This window comes from Chelon labrosus, assembly GCF_963514085.1.
Source record: "Chelon labrosus genome assembly, chromosome: 9".
NCBI lineage: Eukaryota > Metazoa > Chordata > Actinopteri > Mugiliformes > Mugilidae > Chelon > Chelon labrosus.
In genome coordinates, this window is record NC_140359.1 from 15231263 (window position 1) to 15247677 (window position 16415).

At 43.6% G+C, this 16415-nt stretch overlaps 1 protein-coding gene across 3 annotated transcripts; it reads right to left on the reverse strand.

Moving 5' to 3' along the window:
- Window positions 1–49: 49 nt before the first annotated feature.
- Window positions 50–15912, reverse strand: pole (polymerase (DNA directed), epsilon). 3 transcript variants are annotated; one of them, XM_084552239.1, is made up of 47 exons: window positions 15464–15912; window positions 15198–15333; window positions 15023–15103; window positions 14888–14932; window positions 14708–14800; window positions 13667–13821; window positions 13438–13582; window positions 13271–13351; window positions 13070–13177; window positions 12871–12981; window positions 12691–12776; window positions 12481–12600; window positions 12265–12397; window positions 12069–12182; window positions 11759–11971; window positions 11568–11675; window positions 11349–11477; window positions 11168–11270; window positions 10926–11072; window positions 10698–10843; window positions 10305–10453; window positions 10109–10201; window positions 9555–9857; window positions 9220–9415; window positions 8867–9081; window positions 8383–8485; window positions 8177–8257; window positions 7964–8086; window positions 7673–7882; window positions 7349–7561; window positions 7107–7250; window positions 6881–7021; window positions 6627–6780; window positions 6361–6467; window positions 5658–6163; window positions 5265–5485; window positions 4973–5177; window positions 4647–4820; window positions 3818–3943; window positions 2884–3016; window positions 2588–2789; window positions 2360–2491; window positions 2042–2235; window positions 1697–1897; window positions 1479–1604; window positions 500–589; window positions 50–399 (listed from the first exon to the last, which is right to left on the reverse strand). In XM_084552239.1, the coding sequence occupies exons 1-47, from the start codon at window positions 15529–15531 to the stop codon at window positions 277–279; spliced, it is 6987 nt and encodes a 2328-aa protein (XP_084408365.1). In that variant the 5' UTR covers window positions 15532–15912; the 3' UTR covers window positions 50–276. The 3 variants fall into 3 exon arrangements, with proteins under 3 accessions (XP_084408365.1, XP_084408366.1, XP_084408364.1); XM_084552240.1 differs by having other exon boundaries at window positions 5658–5881; window positions 5987–6163; window positions 7964–8257; XM_084552238.1 differs by having other exon boundaries at window positions 7964–8257.
- Window positions 15913–16415: the final 503 nt, after the last annotated feature.

Here is a 16415-nt window from a genome sequence, read left to right on the forward strand (position 1 = left end):
ATTACTGAGAAGAAATAAGAAAGGGACTCACAGTTCAAACGTTTGGAAAAAATATTTATTACAGGTGAAATTCTGAAATTCATACACATACATGGGAGTAACATGACATAATCAAAAGTAAAACATATCTACAGTCCACACCTGATTACACACAGCACAGAAAAAGAAAAAAATCTCATAGAAAAGTCCAAAGCCTGATGAAGTGCATCAATGTGAAAGTTTCAGCATTGACAGTTTCCTAGTTTTGAGTTTCCACAGATGCAGCCGAGGTCGCATTTAGTGAGAGTTCTGGCTGATGGAAGGGCTCATAGCAAGCAACCAGTCAATGGTCTCCTCCAGGTAGCGCATGTTGTAGTGGGACGCTATGTTCCGAAACACGGTGATCTGCTCAGAGAAGCTCTTTAAATGGAAAGAAAAAAGAAAACAAACAGTTGTGTCAAATGGGGGGGGAATCACATGATCGCTAATCACCATCTCATCACTGAATTCAATGACATACCTTGGCTGAGAAAGTGAGGTCAAAGTCTCCAGCACATCTGCAGTAGAGGGGCATATTTGCTTCCTTCACGCCTTTACATTTGGTGCACATCTAAAAACACAAAAATATATTTATGAATATAATATAATATATTTTTTATTTTTTAAACCTTTATTGGCCGAACCTTGAGGGTGAGTGGAAATCATTTTAGATTCAGGATTGTAATACAAGTAAATTTAGAGCATTGGCAACGACAATATAATGTCAAGTAACACCATTAAACATTCATAACTCCTCCTGTATTAGTGTTGGTATAATAGACATAATACCATTAGACAGTTCCTTTTTGAGTCAATTAATCCTTCGGTTGATTCAACACTAAATAATATAAAAAAAACTTTGACCATTAATCTTTCAACTCTTTCTTCAGACATCTGTCTGAATGTTAATGGATATCTGCATGGTTTAGTTTCACAGGTTTTTAAGTGCAGGAAAAAAACTGTTTATAGGCTGCAAATGCCATTAGCATCTGCTCCATGGAGCCTTTGTTGAGTTCTTGTCTAAAAAACTGCGGATAAGAACTCAACCTCGACTCCCAGGCACTGACCACCAACCAACAATCAAACAAAACTTTTCACTTTTCAAGTGCCTGAAAGGCGGATTGCTTGTGCATGCTTTGCTGTGGTAGGGCCTTTCATTTTTACAAGAGTCCAATTTAGTAGCGGTCTGTTTGACAAAGTTACTCTTTTGATTGATTTTTGGATAAAGAATAATTTCCATCATGTCTGAGATTTCATACTTACTTACATATTTATGTTGTCGATTACACTGATGCACTGTTGCAGCTCTACATTCTTATTTATGAACATGTTTTAATAGGTTTGTACAGGCTGACAGTCTAACTTGGTGCAAATTGTAGTTGTCTTCATGCATTATATTTTTATTTACGAGGCTCTAATTTTGTAAAGGGGTTACAACTGTGAAGCATTGTTTTGCCTACCAGGTCCTGCAGGGTGTAGCTCATCAGCTTCTTTTGCAGAGCTTCTACCAGAGACATCTCAATAGAGTCCGTCTCATACTGCGCCTGGCAGTTGGAGCAGAACCACTGAGGCAAGACGGACCCATCCTGAGGAGCAGACAACACAGTTTATCTCACTTAGATTCCTGAATGGACAATTTGATAAGCTTATGATCATCATCATCATCATGAGCTCTGACCTGTGCCACTGACGGGTCCTTGCAAAGGTCAAGGTCACGACAGAAGTTGCAGTGGTGGCAGATAACTTCTGGCAGGATGTAGGAGTTACAGGGGTCACAGAACTGGGCTTCCTCTGAGAACTCTCCAACATCCACGAGACGCAAGAGGTCTCTCTTCAGCTTGTTCACCTGATTCACAATGTTGGCATCGAGTGAAAGGACCTAAAGACAGAGAAGAATAACTGGTGAAGCTTGAGGAAAATCCAAAATGAAAGAGACAAAAAAAAAGAGCTTTGTGCCTCTGTTATTTTGTAAAACTAATTAATTTCTCATGTGGTATCAGTATTGTTGTACTTAGTGGCATACCTGGCAGACATATTTGATAAACTCCAGTGCTGGGTTGTTGAGTGGCAGGTGGGAACCAGGCAGGAGAGGGAACATCTCAGAGGTCTGGCTCACACTCCTGGTACCCGTCACCTTTTTCTGGATTTTCTGAGTGATGGTGAAAAAGTTCTGTGTGAGCTCGCTGGACACGTACTCCTGGGAGAAGGAGATCATTCCTGTGGAAGAGAGTAATTGTATGATAGAAATTCTGAAGTACTTTTAATGAATGAAATGTGCAGTTTCTTGGAAACACAACTTAAGTCCTGAGGAACTGAAGCAGCTTCCTGAACAACATCTTACCAGGAAGTGCACTCAAGTCCCCGACTGCCTGCTGGGTAGCCTGGCTGCCGCCACGTCTCTTGACTGGTGTTGCCCCAGGAGCGTTACGTCTCAGTTCCTCCTTCATGCTGTGGTAAACTGCTGCAATGTAGGCTGGCGTAGAAAAAGTGTATTAAAGATCTGACAATGAGAAACGCGAAGAAAAAACTGTGTTGTGAAAAGATGTTCTTGTTTTTTTGTTTTTTTTACCTGACACAATCATGAGGAAGTATTTCTGACAGGATGCGGTTTGAGGAAGATATTGCATGATATTCCAGTTGCTTTCTATCAACTCCTCCACTTCATCCGTCTCTCCATCTCGATCATCTTCCTCAACATCGTCTTCATCTTCATCCTCGCTGCCTTCCTCATCTCCCTCTCCTTGTGTTTTTTGTTTCTTTTTGGCTTCCTCCTAACAACGACCATCACAGAGAGACTATAAGCGCTGCATTCATTCATTTATGTTTTATGAAAATAAACTCCAAAGGGATTTCTTTTTGCAATACCTCTCCGTACAAGATGCTAGAGGGCAGTTTGCCCTTCACACCTCCAAAGTTAGCCGGGTCCATCCACATCAGGAACTCCCAGCATCGCGAGAAGGAGATCGACAGAGAGTGGAAGATTTCTCTTGAATGTATGCTACAAGACAAACAGTTAAATGTGTCAGGTTTTCTGGGATATATTGTGACTGAAATCATTAAAAAAAATACTAAAAAAGCTTCTTAAATATATGACAAAAATCAGAAATGATCATTAAGGATATTGTACTAACCCTTAAAAAGCATTGCTGCCACGTAGACTCAGGCACGTTCAGACATGCAGCCTTGGAGCCATCATCATAGCACTAACATAATCCAAATCCCGAAAGATATTTTCCTTTTTATAATATTTATTTTCTACTGATATGTTGGCGCAAGTTGTTCCTTCCATTGGTGTAATTGGGAGTTCACCTCTTTTAGGTTTCGTTTATAGAAGTCTCTTCCCGTGACTGAAACCACAATCACCTCTGGCATCTGCTTTAACGGAACATGAATTTTCTTCTGATTTCAGTGTTCAGGCTCTTATTTCACAGTCAAGAACACTGCCGTAATGTATAGTTTAAAAATACATAATGTTGACCTTATTAAATGTATGGACATACGCACTTTACTGCTGTGCGACGACGCTTTAAGCAGGAGGTCGACTATTCGGCAATCACGTGAAAATAACAGCACGGATGCATCGGAGAAGACAGGTGAGGAGCCCAGTGGGTCATCTCAGCAAACTTGTGGTTCATCAAGCATGGAAATACTTCTATAGATTTCATTGTTGCAAAGCATTACTTTCTACTGTGTTCGATGTCGATGTGACTTTCACCAAATATTAGTCGACTTTAAACAATCCGAAGTTGTTCAACCCCTAATAGCAACATACATGGTATGTGGAGTATAAATATCTGACCTGTTGGTGATGTATTCAACGTAGCCAATGGCATCGTCGATCCTCCGCTTTTTAGTGCACAGGATGATCCTGTTGAAGTTTCCATACACCACGGTAGAACCCAGACGTTTGAACTCTGAGACCAACCTGACAGCAGAACGAGAGAATGATTAGTTGAAGAAAAGGATACTGACAGCTGTTACGCATTTCACTGCATGTGAAAAACTGTCCCACCTCCTCTTCTATTTCATGGCTTCTGTTAGTTTGGCATTTGCCTGATAAAGGTCTAACATGGAGATGATGCAAAAATATATATTTTATGGAAGTTTGACAGTGTTATCCTGGGATGTGTTATTGTTTCAAAGCAAGAAAAAAAGAAAGGTCAGGTTGATAATCACAGTGGACACAGTTATCGTGTTCAATTTCTCATGTTCATAAACCAATTCAAGACCAACCACTGATAACATTTTACCACAGCTGATGTCTTGAGTCACACAAGCCAGTCAGTCGCCTCTTCCTGTTCTTTGATATCAACGTGGTACACAGAAGATGCACAATTGTCTGATTATCGTATTCGGTTACAATTAATTTTGTTTGGGCACTTTGGTGCAGACACAGAAAGCTGATTTACAAAAAAGCTTGAGAGCTTTATTAAATGATGGGAACAGAGCTATCATGAGAGTGTAGTGAAGTAAGTAAAATACCATGGGCGTCTGCTGGTAAACTGGTGATGAGGACACTGCAGTTCTCATAAACAAGTCGGAGATTTTAACATCATTTCAAAACAGATATTTTCCAGATATGACTAAATAAATGATGATTTATGTAGTACAAAGGATTTGGCACTCACTGCAGAAACACTTTCTTCATCATGTTGTTCAGGGTGCGGTGAAGTGCAGGGTCGTAGAGCAGAGAGCTGGGAGAACGCAGCCAGCGGTAGAAGTGCATCACCTGGTTGTCTGCGTACACGTTGTGGTACTGCGTGATCTCTCTGACCCATCCAACCACCATGCTCTTTAAGATCCTGCTCATACAACACAAGGAAAACAGTGAGCAAAACACATAAAACACGATGGGCTTCCTTAAATAGAAGAAGCATAACTTAAAAGGCCGACCTGCCACACCTCTATTGTTATAGCACAAGTAGGTTGAAACTGTCAGCAGAAGTTTACTCACCTGAAGGTGTTGGAGCACAGAGCAGTCTCATCGTAGCTAGCGTGAGCGCTGGCGCCCTGGTTTCCTGTCATCATGTCCTCCAGTGAGGCCTGCTGGATCACATCAAAACTGATGCCCAGACTGGCTCCGCCCTCCATGTCATTGACGTGCTGCGACTGGAGGATGGTGTTCACAGCCAGGCTCTGCAGGTCCAGCTCCACACAAACTGTGGAAGAAGCACGATAAATCCATAAATGCAGAGTAAGACGCTTTTACCATTTTTCTTTCCCGGTGCTTCCTGCCGTTTGTGTACCTGTGGAATAACATCCCTGAGAGTTGATCTCCACAGAGGCCCTGTCATCGCTTTCCATGACCAGACGACTGTCATCTGCCTCTTTTCCTCCGAGGTCGGGCCTGGCTGTGGGTGAAAGCCACAACAGGTGGTTGTGTTTACGTAGATGTCTCGCCAGGAACAAATCTGACCCAAAGATGGACACATCCTGAGGCAAGTTTCCCACAGGCAAGTGGTAATATCTGAAAGTGAGAGACATTAATAAAGTTGTTAAAAATATTTCTGGAAAAAATAATTACTGACTGAATATAAACTTTGTCAGAGGCTGGTAAGGTAGTAAATAAATCCATCCTCACAGCCTTACAGTAAGTGTTCTGGGAATATAAACTCTACAGAAGGATGTGTAGTTTGTACCTGGCCATGTCAAAAGCCTGTGACAAGCAGCTGTCCAGGTTGAGGTAGTGGCGGATCATGCGCCTCGCGCCATGGCGTTGCCAGTCGAGCACATTATAGCTGATCTCATCAACCACGTGTACTGGAACGACGGGGAACTCCTCCAGCACCGGCATCCCTGCTGCCAGTCGCCGCAGCTCCCAGTTTGACTGCACAGCGATGAGGGTGGGTCCGCGACGCTCATCCTGTAAACAGCAGACAATCACCAATGTAGTCACACCCTCATGATCATGATCTATAATGTATTCATTGCAAAGATAATTCAAGGAACAAATATGAATGTGTTTTACCTTGTAGTTTAGCAGAATGCGTTGCAGTGCACGGGAGATAGCTTTCATGTCGTTTTCAGCCCGGACCTCAAAGTTGTGTTTTTCTGGAGGCAGGAGATCCTCTGTTGTCTTCTCCAGGAGGGCGGTGCGCTCAGCTGTGTAGAGGTTACTCAGATTGGGCATCTGATTGCTTCGAACCTGCAAGCACAGAATGATGACGGAGCTCAAGAATGATTCTCTAGAGCTGGAGGACAATGCACTGGGCTCAAAATGAAAAGTAAAACACATTCCTTCTTCTTCTTCTTCTTCTTAGAGATCAGACCAGATATGGTACGATGTGCGTTAAAACACCAACAAAATGGTGGGAAACAAATGAAGACTTGTATTATTCTTACTGTGTCCAGGACAAAGATGCTAGCTTTGCGCTGAGAGGGGATGAACAGGCCGAACAGAGCTTTGTGGCCCTGGCTGTGATGATACAAGTACATGTGTCGAACACTCCCTGAGAGGAACACAAACATTACAGAGTCATGTAAATCATAATTCAAAGCCAATACAGGCCAATTTCAGGTAAGAAGGGAAATCAAATGACAAATTTAAACCCACAAAATATCATCTCTGCAGGATACTTTTTACATCAGTTCAGCAAACAGTGTCTTACCAGGTTCCAGGTAGCTGAACTGGGCCAGAGACCTCATCTCCAGATGCTCCAGATCGAAAGTGTCCGCCTCCCTGCCCGCCAGATCCCTCACAACATGTTTATTCACCATGCACACACACCCGAGCTGAACCAGTGCACGAAACAGCAAGGGGACCTAAAAGGAGGGAAAACACGGTCAACCATTGTTCTTTCTGTACACAAAGAAGGCATTATAGTTGAAATAATAAAAGCAATGGAGATGAATATATAGAAACCTGTGTCTCATAGACGCCTTCGATGTCTGGTGCAGAGAGGTCGGCGTTGATCTCATTGATGTGTTCCTGGTACATGTCCTCCGGTACACAGTACTCGTAAAGGTAGTACACCATGTTGGAGCGAGGAAGCATGCGGTTAACCTGAAGCCACAGAAACGTCACTTTGGTTAACATACTCTCAGCATTTACAGAGACTGCAGAGTTGTCTTTTTTTTTTGTTACATGCCTTCTTGTACGTGGCTCCCTCCTCCTGTTTTGGGACTTTCTGATTGACATAGAAGACACGTGGGATGTTGAGTTTCATGCAGTGGAGGTCGTTTCCAATCACGGCCCACAGCTTATATAGACCAGGGTGACTCGTTTCTGCAATCTGGGAGACACCAAACAGAACATCACATATTATTTTCTCTAGATTGTGTTATTTATTTAAATTATTTCAGGATGATTAATCAGGTGCCTTTTCCACACCTGCACGATTTGCCATGGCATGTCCAGGATGCTGCGTGCTGTCCTGCGAAGGAAGCTTCCCAGGCCTGTGGTTGGGCCGTCCCTGATCAGTCCTCCTCCAACAGGCTGAGCTTCACCATCCAGCAGCCTCCTCCTCTTCTTTCTCTCCTTCCTCTGCCTCAGCTGCAGCTCCCACTTCTTCTTATGGTAACGCAGCCACACTAGACGCTCCTCCTGCATACACACACTCCTTAAAATTAGCACTAATAGACGCATCTTCAGTGTCAGTTCAAATGCACTGTGAATGTACCAGGAATAGGTACATCAAGACTGCTGGTTTCCTACCCGTGTCTTTCCCATAGGCGGGGGTGGTCCCAGGATCTCTCTCCAGGACTGCGTGAGCTCGACGTCCTGGGACTCAACCTGGCTGTCGTCTCCCTGTGAAGCCCGCTTCCGCTTGGTGCTGATGAGAATGGCCGGCTGCAGAGGTTTGGCTCGCATCCCGAAGTCCTCTATGTCAGCAGCTTGACCTGCTTCAAGAGGCTGATGGGCCACCTGAGAAAGACAAGAACATTTAGAAAAATATGAAGGTATGGAGGTAGATTGATGGGATATTTTGCTGTGAGGTGAACCTACCTGTCTCTTTCCCTCACTGGTGAACAGTTCACTAATTTTCTTTTGCTTGTAGATGTCATTTTTCTCCAGGAGTTTCTTATGGAGCCAGTCAGGATGCCTCACTCTGGGAACTGGATTCTTCACCTTATTACAGAAGCAATTTAAATTAATGTCTAGATAAATACTCTGAAAGAACTGTCGCATTTGAGTTGTTTTATTTATTTTTTTTCCAACCTGTTGCAGAGCGGCAGGGATGGTGATGATTTTCTGGATGGCACTACCCAACCTCTCTATGTAATAGCTCCAATCAAGAATCTGGAAAGGCCCAAAACAAACAAAAAGACATTATTATTATTGAAGATCATGTCACTAAAATCAGAGAAGGAATAAAAGGCCCATCCCTCTGTTGTTTGTTTCCAACGTCGTTCTTAAATACTCACAGAGCGAATGTCCAAGTCATGCAAGCTGGGCATCTTCAGCCACTTACGAAGGAAATGTTTCTTCACACTGGGCTCTGCCTGGAAGATAGCCAGAGGTATGGCCCTGATGGGGAGAACCACAAATTAGTCAGCGTCAAACCCAAGGCTTTTACTTCTGGTAATAGGACAAAGTGCCTGTTCTCCAGAGACATTTACATTGAGAAACAAAACGTCTAAGAACATTTTATTTGGCGCTGCTTACCACAGACGCTCCATCATGTTTGTCATCGTGGCCAAGCTGTTTTTTATTTGCTTTGGATTTTTATCCACAGTGAAACGAGATGGGGATGAAATGAAACGATCATCCTCAGCCAGCTCTGAGCTGAGGACATTATAATAATATGCTTCACATCTTCAGGTATGACTGTGTCAAAGTGGCGTTTAGTTTCTAAGAGCCTTTACACCGTCCACCAGTATGCTTTTTCATTTTCAAATATAACCCCACCTTTCTGTGACAGGGGAGCCCTCTGGTTTCCGGGAGATGACGTAGCGACAGCTCAGACCAGCATCTTTCACCATCTGATCTCCCAGGAACTCAGCCAGTCTCTTAGCTGTGCTGATAGAGGTGGACTTCTGCTCTCCGTAGTCCTCGAGCCTCCTGGACATTGAACGATTCTCTGAAATCAGTTCAAACAGCTCTGCGTCTGGCATGTTGGCCGCCTGGAAAACCAGTGAAATTAATCAGGTTATTGTGAAGATTATAGTTTCAATGAGGTTTTTTTTTCCTAATAATGGACTTTTATAAATATGAAATGACAATAAAGTACTGTTCTCCAGCATGCAATCATAGATATTTACCTTGCTGTACAGCACATCCAGCCAGTAGTCGGCCACCTTAGCCACTGATGCGTAGACCTCCTCCAGAGTGGTACCTTTGAGGAAAGCCTCGAACACAGATGACTGAAAGATCTTAATGAGCTGGAGCTCTCCTCTTCTTTTCACTTCGAAACCCTTCAGCTCAGCCAGAGAGCCATCCTCATTAAACACAGCGTACCTAAAGACAACAGAGGTCTTAAATCCTGATGAATATTAATACTGACGTCCCCCTAAAGGAGACAATAAATCACTTAATGGACCAGGGTTTAATTATTCAATCACAGCAAATAAAAAAAAAATAAAAAATACAGCCATACCTCTTCTTCAGCTTCTTGCCTTCCTCTTTAGAGGCCGGCAGGATCATTGCCAGGTACGGTCCATCCACCTCAAAGAAGATGCTGTTCTCTGCCCGGACGTTGTAAGTGAGGGACGCGGGGTCGACCAGCTCGTGGTACTGATCGTTGGTGAATCCCTCCTTCACCAGGATGTTCAGCATGGCCCCCGGGTAGGAGATGGTCACCTTGGGCTTCTTCTCATTACTGGTCTTTACTACAAAGTTCTCAGGGAATGTGTTGGGGAGGACACACCAGATACCATCAGTGTCCAACTCCAGAGGTCTCCTGAGGAGGAGAAGAGTGGTACAAGAGGAATGTGTAAGAAATAGAAAAAGTATATTGACCTGCAACAAACTGCACAGGTTACAGGAAAAGATATAAACCTTGATGTCTGATCTGGATTCAAGCCTACATCTGCTGATGAAACGTTCTTAAACAAGGCAGTGGATCATTTTCAGTCTCATTTGATCCGACCTTGCTCTATCCAAGAAGGCACTTCCTGTAATTAGGTGTCACATTCTCACTAACACACTCACCCTATTTGTTCGATGAGCTCTCTGGCCTGAGTGATGATGTTGGCTCCGGTGAAGCACACAATACCGGCCATCTCCATGGAGTACCAGCGGGCCCTGATGGCGAAACAGAGACAGCACGGACGGCGTCAGGTCAGCAGCGCTGACAGATTTCAGAGCAGCTCAAGCAACACTGATTGAAACTGCAGCTGGCTCCTACCCTTTTCTCATGACATAGCCGTAGAACGAGTTAAGAATGCACTTGTGAGCCAGCTGAAGAGACTCGTACAGGATCTCCATGTTTTTGCAGCGCTTCACCTCAGCAGCGTCTCCACTGTCCTGAGCTGACGACAGTTTCTTCTTCCACACCTTAAGCAGAGGCAGCACGAGTAAGAAATGATTTACAGAGAATTTGAACGTTCAGTTTTATTAATATAGTGTCAATAACAATACAAATTGTCTCAAGATGCTTTACAAGCACTAAGGTGACAGTGGCAAGAAAAAACTCCCTTATAACGGAAGAAACCTTGAGCAGAACCCAGCTCATATGGAGCAACCCATTTGCTTGAAGCAGCCGACTAAAGATAGACAGATCATCTACATCTTTACATACCTTGTGAAGTCCTTTAAATTCGTAACGCCGATCTCTGAAAGCTCTGACGGTGTCGACGTAGAAGGAGTTTTCTCTCTGACAGATGGTGGTAACCCGCTCCTCCAGCCTGGTGACGTGTGTCTTCTTGTAGGCCTTCTTACAATAGTCTGATAGAGAGGAAAAAAAGACGGCTTCAGCTATGCTTTGCCAACTGGTCATTTAGGTTGCTTGAAAAAAAATTGAAAGTACCTGCCAGACGTTTCTTCTCGTGCTTGGCCTGCTCCTCCCTGTTCAGAGTGTGGAAAGCTCGAGGTGGACCGTTGGGGAAAAACGGCGGGAACTTCTCAGACTCAAGTTGCTGCTGGATGCGGTGGAACTCACTGCGGCTGGCAGGCACTGCAGAAACGGAAGAAAGAGGTAAAAGTTTTAGTTTTGTTTAGAAGAACAAACCTGAGTCACGTCCAGAACAAAGTTACACGACATTAACTTACTGATTTCCCCTCTCCACTGCCAGGCCATCCTCCTCTGGCAGGTGGCACCAGGCTTGTTAAAGTCACAGGCAGCACAGGTGGCCTCATCAACCATAGCTGATGGCTAAGGAAGTAGAAAATGAAAATGGTGAATCTTTTTCTACATGTAACCCCAATTTTTTGTGTCTGTTTTCAATTTTACCTGCAGGCGGTTAGTGAGAATGATATTGGGGTACATGGCCCCGACGTCCAGATGGTAGATGAGGGGGCATTCAATCCTGTTTGGAACCTCCTTCAGTGAGATCAGCTTATTTTTGATATCATCACACACCTGAAAAAAAATAAATACCAGAGTCATCCAAGCTTCGATGCAGAATGACGAAACAAAAGAAAAAGAAACAAACTAAAAAGGTCAACATACCTCATTAAAGTTGGTGACTTGCTCCAAAGGGACGCCCTCCTCTTCCTCAACAGCGTGACGCATTGTTCGCTCAACTCTTTGCAACAGGAAGTCAAATGCAGCTGGGTTCTGTCAACACACCAAATGGCCGCATTTAAAACACACAAGCGTGATGAAAAATGAGCGTTGAGAAGAAGGGAGCTCCACGGTACCATTTTAAAACGACAGGGGATGTCACTGCGAAACACTCCAGACTCCAGCGCCTCCACGTGGCCGCCCACGTAGGTCTCAGAGTCCATGACGTGACCGTCGTTTGTCAGTTTGTTGAAGACCTGCTCCTGCTTGTTGGGGAAGACGATGTTGGCGTGGAAGGCCTGCACCATCAGCAAGGCTTCACACAGCGTCCCAGAACCTTTACGCAACACCTGGTTAACAGGCAGGTGGACAGAAATAGATGATTGTCAAATACATGTTTGTTTTTCAGATTTGAGTTTTTTTTCATTACACACACCACATACAAACCTCATCAGGCTCCATGGGGATGATGGTGCACAGAGCGAAGATGAAGGGGTGGACATATTTCATGTACAGGTAATATGTGGCAACAGCATCGGACACGGAGTAGGTTGCTAACGTCTGACAGGAAGAAAGAAAAAAATTTCAAAACAATCTGAATCTTTATTTTCTGGGCTGTAAAAACAGAAGTCTATTACTGTACCTGTGGCTCTTCAGTCGCCATGCGGCACATCTCTTCTGGGTCCAGCTCCACTGGGTCGTAGCTCAATTTAGCCTTCGCTGCTGCCTTCAGATTGTGACTTCCCACCGGCAGGTAGCTGTCTCGCTTTACCCACCTGACACACAGGAGAAGCAGGTTGGAAGGATGGAGTCGGAAATTTAAGCACTCTGATATCATTTTATGTCAAGTTGTACAAACCTTAAGCAGTCCATGTGGATGGCTTGACTGGCCTTGTACTCCCCCTGATTATCCTTCTGGAAACCAATCTCCCTGTGCATGCTCAGTCCGTGGAGGGCAGCCCGAGTCTCAATAAAAGGCCTTGAGGAAATCAAGACAATGTGTTCAACACAGTGGAATGAGACAATAAGTTTTAATTCTCTGTGTATGAGTAATTAAATAACAGCCTACCAATCAAAGAAGTCTCCGTTGTAGGTTACAAAGATGTTTGGCTTCGTTTCTTGAACGTGATCAAACCATCTTTGAATAAGTGCAGCCTGCACACAAGGTTACAACATGTTATTATACATTCACACAACCATCGAAGAGTTTTATTTTTTATTTACTCTACATCTACTGTCATGTAGTTACCTCGTCATCCTCATTAAAGACAGTGAAGGGCCCTTCATATTCAGGTTTGGGAGTGAACTCAAAATCCTCAATGTTCTCAGAGACGATCTCTCTGTTCGTGATCAGAAAGCCCTGAGAAAAAAAAAACAAAGTCAGTACGAGCGGCGTGACATTTATTACGAACTGAAACGTAACAACTTGTGAATTAAACGAGACTTGCTTGTCCATCGATCATGTAGGAGATCATCATGATTTGATCCGTCTCTGCGTCTGGGAATTTAAGTGGAAGTTTGGTGGTCTCGATGTCAAAAGCCAAAACAACAGGGTCCTGAAAGAACAGATGAAACCATGTTTTAAATACAAGCTCTGACATCCTTCAGTAAGATTCTATATGAACAACAAAATAATAAAATCTTCGTACTGGCCGCTCTACGAGATCGTCTCTTCGTACGATCTCTGGCAGGTAAGCGCTGCCTCGGTATCGAACATTGTACCAATGAGCCTGAGAAGTAAAGGCAGGAACAATTAGACACACAGGGGTCTCAGATGATTTATTAAACTCTTGGATAACAGGAGGTGAGTTTTTACCACGTGGATCTTAAGGTCGATGGACACTCGTACGTGATACGGCACATCATACTCTCTCATGTCCACGATGTTGTCCAGCTGATCTGAAATGCTCTTTGACATCCCGTCTTCTTCTGCCGAGGTCACGTTGCCACCCGATAAGGCGCTGAAAGAACGACCACAGGCGATCGTTACAAAACTGGAAACGTCACATTACAGGAAGTTATTGTGATTGACGACTTGGTGATACCCTGATAACATGGAGGTGTAGGTGTCATTGGACTGCTCCCGCTCTCTGTTCTTGCGCACAGCTGGGGAAATCTCCCGTTTGACCTTGATCAGGTCGTCCACGGTGTTGAAAGACAGTTTGACGTAGCTTCTCTTCAGGCCAACCAGATGGTTCGGCTGCAGAGGACAAATGTTGGTTGGTGGAGGTAAAAGAATACAGCAATGGATTTTTGTTTCTGTGTTTTTAACAATATGAATCATTTCAATGATTTCAAAGCACACTAAAACAAAACTACACTGATCAGCCAAAACATTAAAACCACAAACCTGTGAAACTAATAACATTTATGATCTCACAACAATATAATGTTCTTTTTGGAAACCTGGGTCCTGACATTTATTTATATAGATGCTACTTTGATACAGGTTACACCAAGCTTGTGGTGTGTCATATGTCCCACAGCTAAATTAATCATCCGTGCGATATAAAAGAATACGTCATACACCTGCCCAGACCATCACCTCCCACTGCTTGGTGTCCAAGTTCTGATGATCACATGCCCATTGCAGGCTCTTTTAGCAGTGGACAGGGGTCAGCAAGGACGCCCTGACTTGTCTGTCGTTAAGCAGCCCAATACAAGCAAACTTTGGATGTAAACTGTGTGTTCAGAGACGTTTCTATCAGAACCAGGATTAACTTTTCCAGCGGTTTCAGCTACAGTAGCTCATCTTTTGGACCACTTTGGACAGCCTTCGTTCCCCATGTGAATCAAGAGCTGCGGTGTTGGAGATGCTCAAACACAGGCGTGTAGCCATCACAATTTGTCCAATACTTCCACTCATCACAGGACAAAATATTTACTTGCTGCCAATTATACATCACCGACTAACAGGTACCATGATGATGAGATAATCACTGTCAATCACTTGACCTGTCAGTGGTCATAATGTTATGGCTCTGTGCTAATACATGTAAGACACATGTGAGTGCTTTGCCCCGTTTCATTTGGAGGTTTGAGACGTGCTACATCTTTACGTATTGAGACTAAAACTAAACTCTCACCAGGTCCAGATCCTCTTTTGGGATAATTTCAAGCTTTGCCACCTTCCCTTGAAACTTCCTAGACAAATATGAGATGACTTCCCTCTCGCAGTTCTGGAAAGAAAAGCAACGTCTTTAAGTCTTTAATTTTGTTTTACGTGTTTAAATGGCAAAACAAATAAGCCAGGGTCGTTGGCTTACCTTTTTTGTAGCAATGTAAAAATAAGGCTTGAATGGAAGAGCCACCTGCAGACACAATAAATATTAGCCAGAATAAGTTAGACATGTTTGATATTTAAAAAGCTGTCTGACACCACTGTGTTTTCTCCAACACACCTTGAACCTGCTTCCATCCTCCTGTATGAAATAATAGTCCACAGCACTGATCATCCGCTTGTCTTCATCCAGGATCTCTACCTGGAAAAGGCACAGGAGGAAAAAATGAAAGTGTTAAGTGCGACTTCTTCTCCTGGAGAAGCTCAGCAGCAGGACGCACATCACTCTGACTTACAGGGTGCATGTTGATCAACCAGCCTGTTTTCTCGCCCGGCTCCTTCATCCTGTCGAACCCGAAGCGAGCGTCCATCTCGTCCGTGAACTGGCTTCGCTCCAGCCGCTTGAGAGCCGACATCGAGGAGCCATCATCCCTGGTTCAGACACAGACACAGTAACAGCCACGTTAAGTCCCGCGTTTCCCTCTGACAGCCACTGACCCGTCTAATATCCGTCACTCACAGTACATTTTTATCTGTTTACAGTCACTAAACGCAGACTCACTGGTTTTCCTGGTCTCCTCCACTTTGTCCTCGGTCCGCTCTGAACCGTCCACTATTTTGCAGAACCATCTTCTATCTTCCGTGTTCCGGCCACAGTACGGTGAATAAATAAAACACCTCCTAGCTTCTAAGAAACGCACAAGTAAAGCTGCATTTGAAAAATATTTCGCAGGTTATGTCCTCTACTTTTCTCTGCCGCTGTCACTGACACGGGCTGTGTTTTCTTAATTTGGCGCGTTCCTGCAGATACCGCGAGAGTAGAGCTGAGCCCAGGGCGAACAAAGATCGTTTATGAGAAGATGATCTGCTCACACCAACAGGTCTCCACCGCCTCGCGGTCTCTTCCGGTGTTGGCCTCCATTAAAATTGAATGCGGCGTTAAGGACACAGGGAAGTCGCTGTAAATGCCAGCTTCCACATTTTTGTAAGACACGCGACAGGGAAGTCACATTGGTTTCATATCAGGCAACAGCAACATTGAACATGTTTATTTTTACTTTTATTAGTTCATTGCAGTTTACACACATATTAATAGTATAAAATTAGCCTCTAATGCAGTTTAGCCCATATTTCTGTTGTATTCATGCTGCTTTTATGTGCTTTTATTATTATTTGTCCATTTTATACCTTATATTGTTTGTAGGCAGCAAAGGAATAAGAATAAGAATAATAAAAACCTTTATTAGTCCCGCAATGGGGAAATTGCAGTTTACAACAGCTTACAGAAAATGCAGAATAAAAAAAAATAACAAGAGCAAAAAGAGAAGCTATAAAAGATAAATAATGAAATAGAATCGGATAGAAATGTCATTGTACAGAGAAACATGTTTCCTTAATGTGCATGTGGCAATAACACAGGATATGAAATAATAATACATTTTGGAGTAAAATATCTACCTTGAGTTATCTTGGACTATCTTGTGAAAGTACACATTTGTCCCATTTCATTTGTG

What these genes read in the sequence shown, in the direction of transcription:
- pole (XM_084552238.1), bottom strand. Translation starts at nt 15,531, where the DNA reads ATGGTTCTGCAAAATAGTGGACGGTTCAGAGCGGACCGAGGACAAAGT. An exon ending in GGCTCCCCTGTCACAGAAAG is followed by an intron (nt 8,486 to 8,866) that starts GTGGGGTTATAT and finishes TCTCCCCATCAG; the next exon opens with GGCCATACCTCTGGCTATCT. An exon ending in CCAGTGAGGGAAAGAGACAG is followed by an intron (nt 7,883 to 7,963) that starts GTAGGTTCACCT and finishes TGTCTTTCTCAG; the next exon opens with GTGGCCCATCAGCCTCTTGA.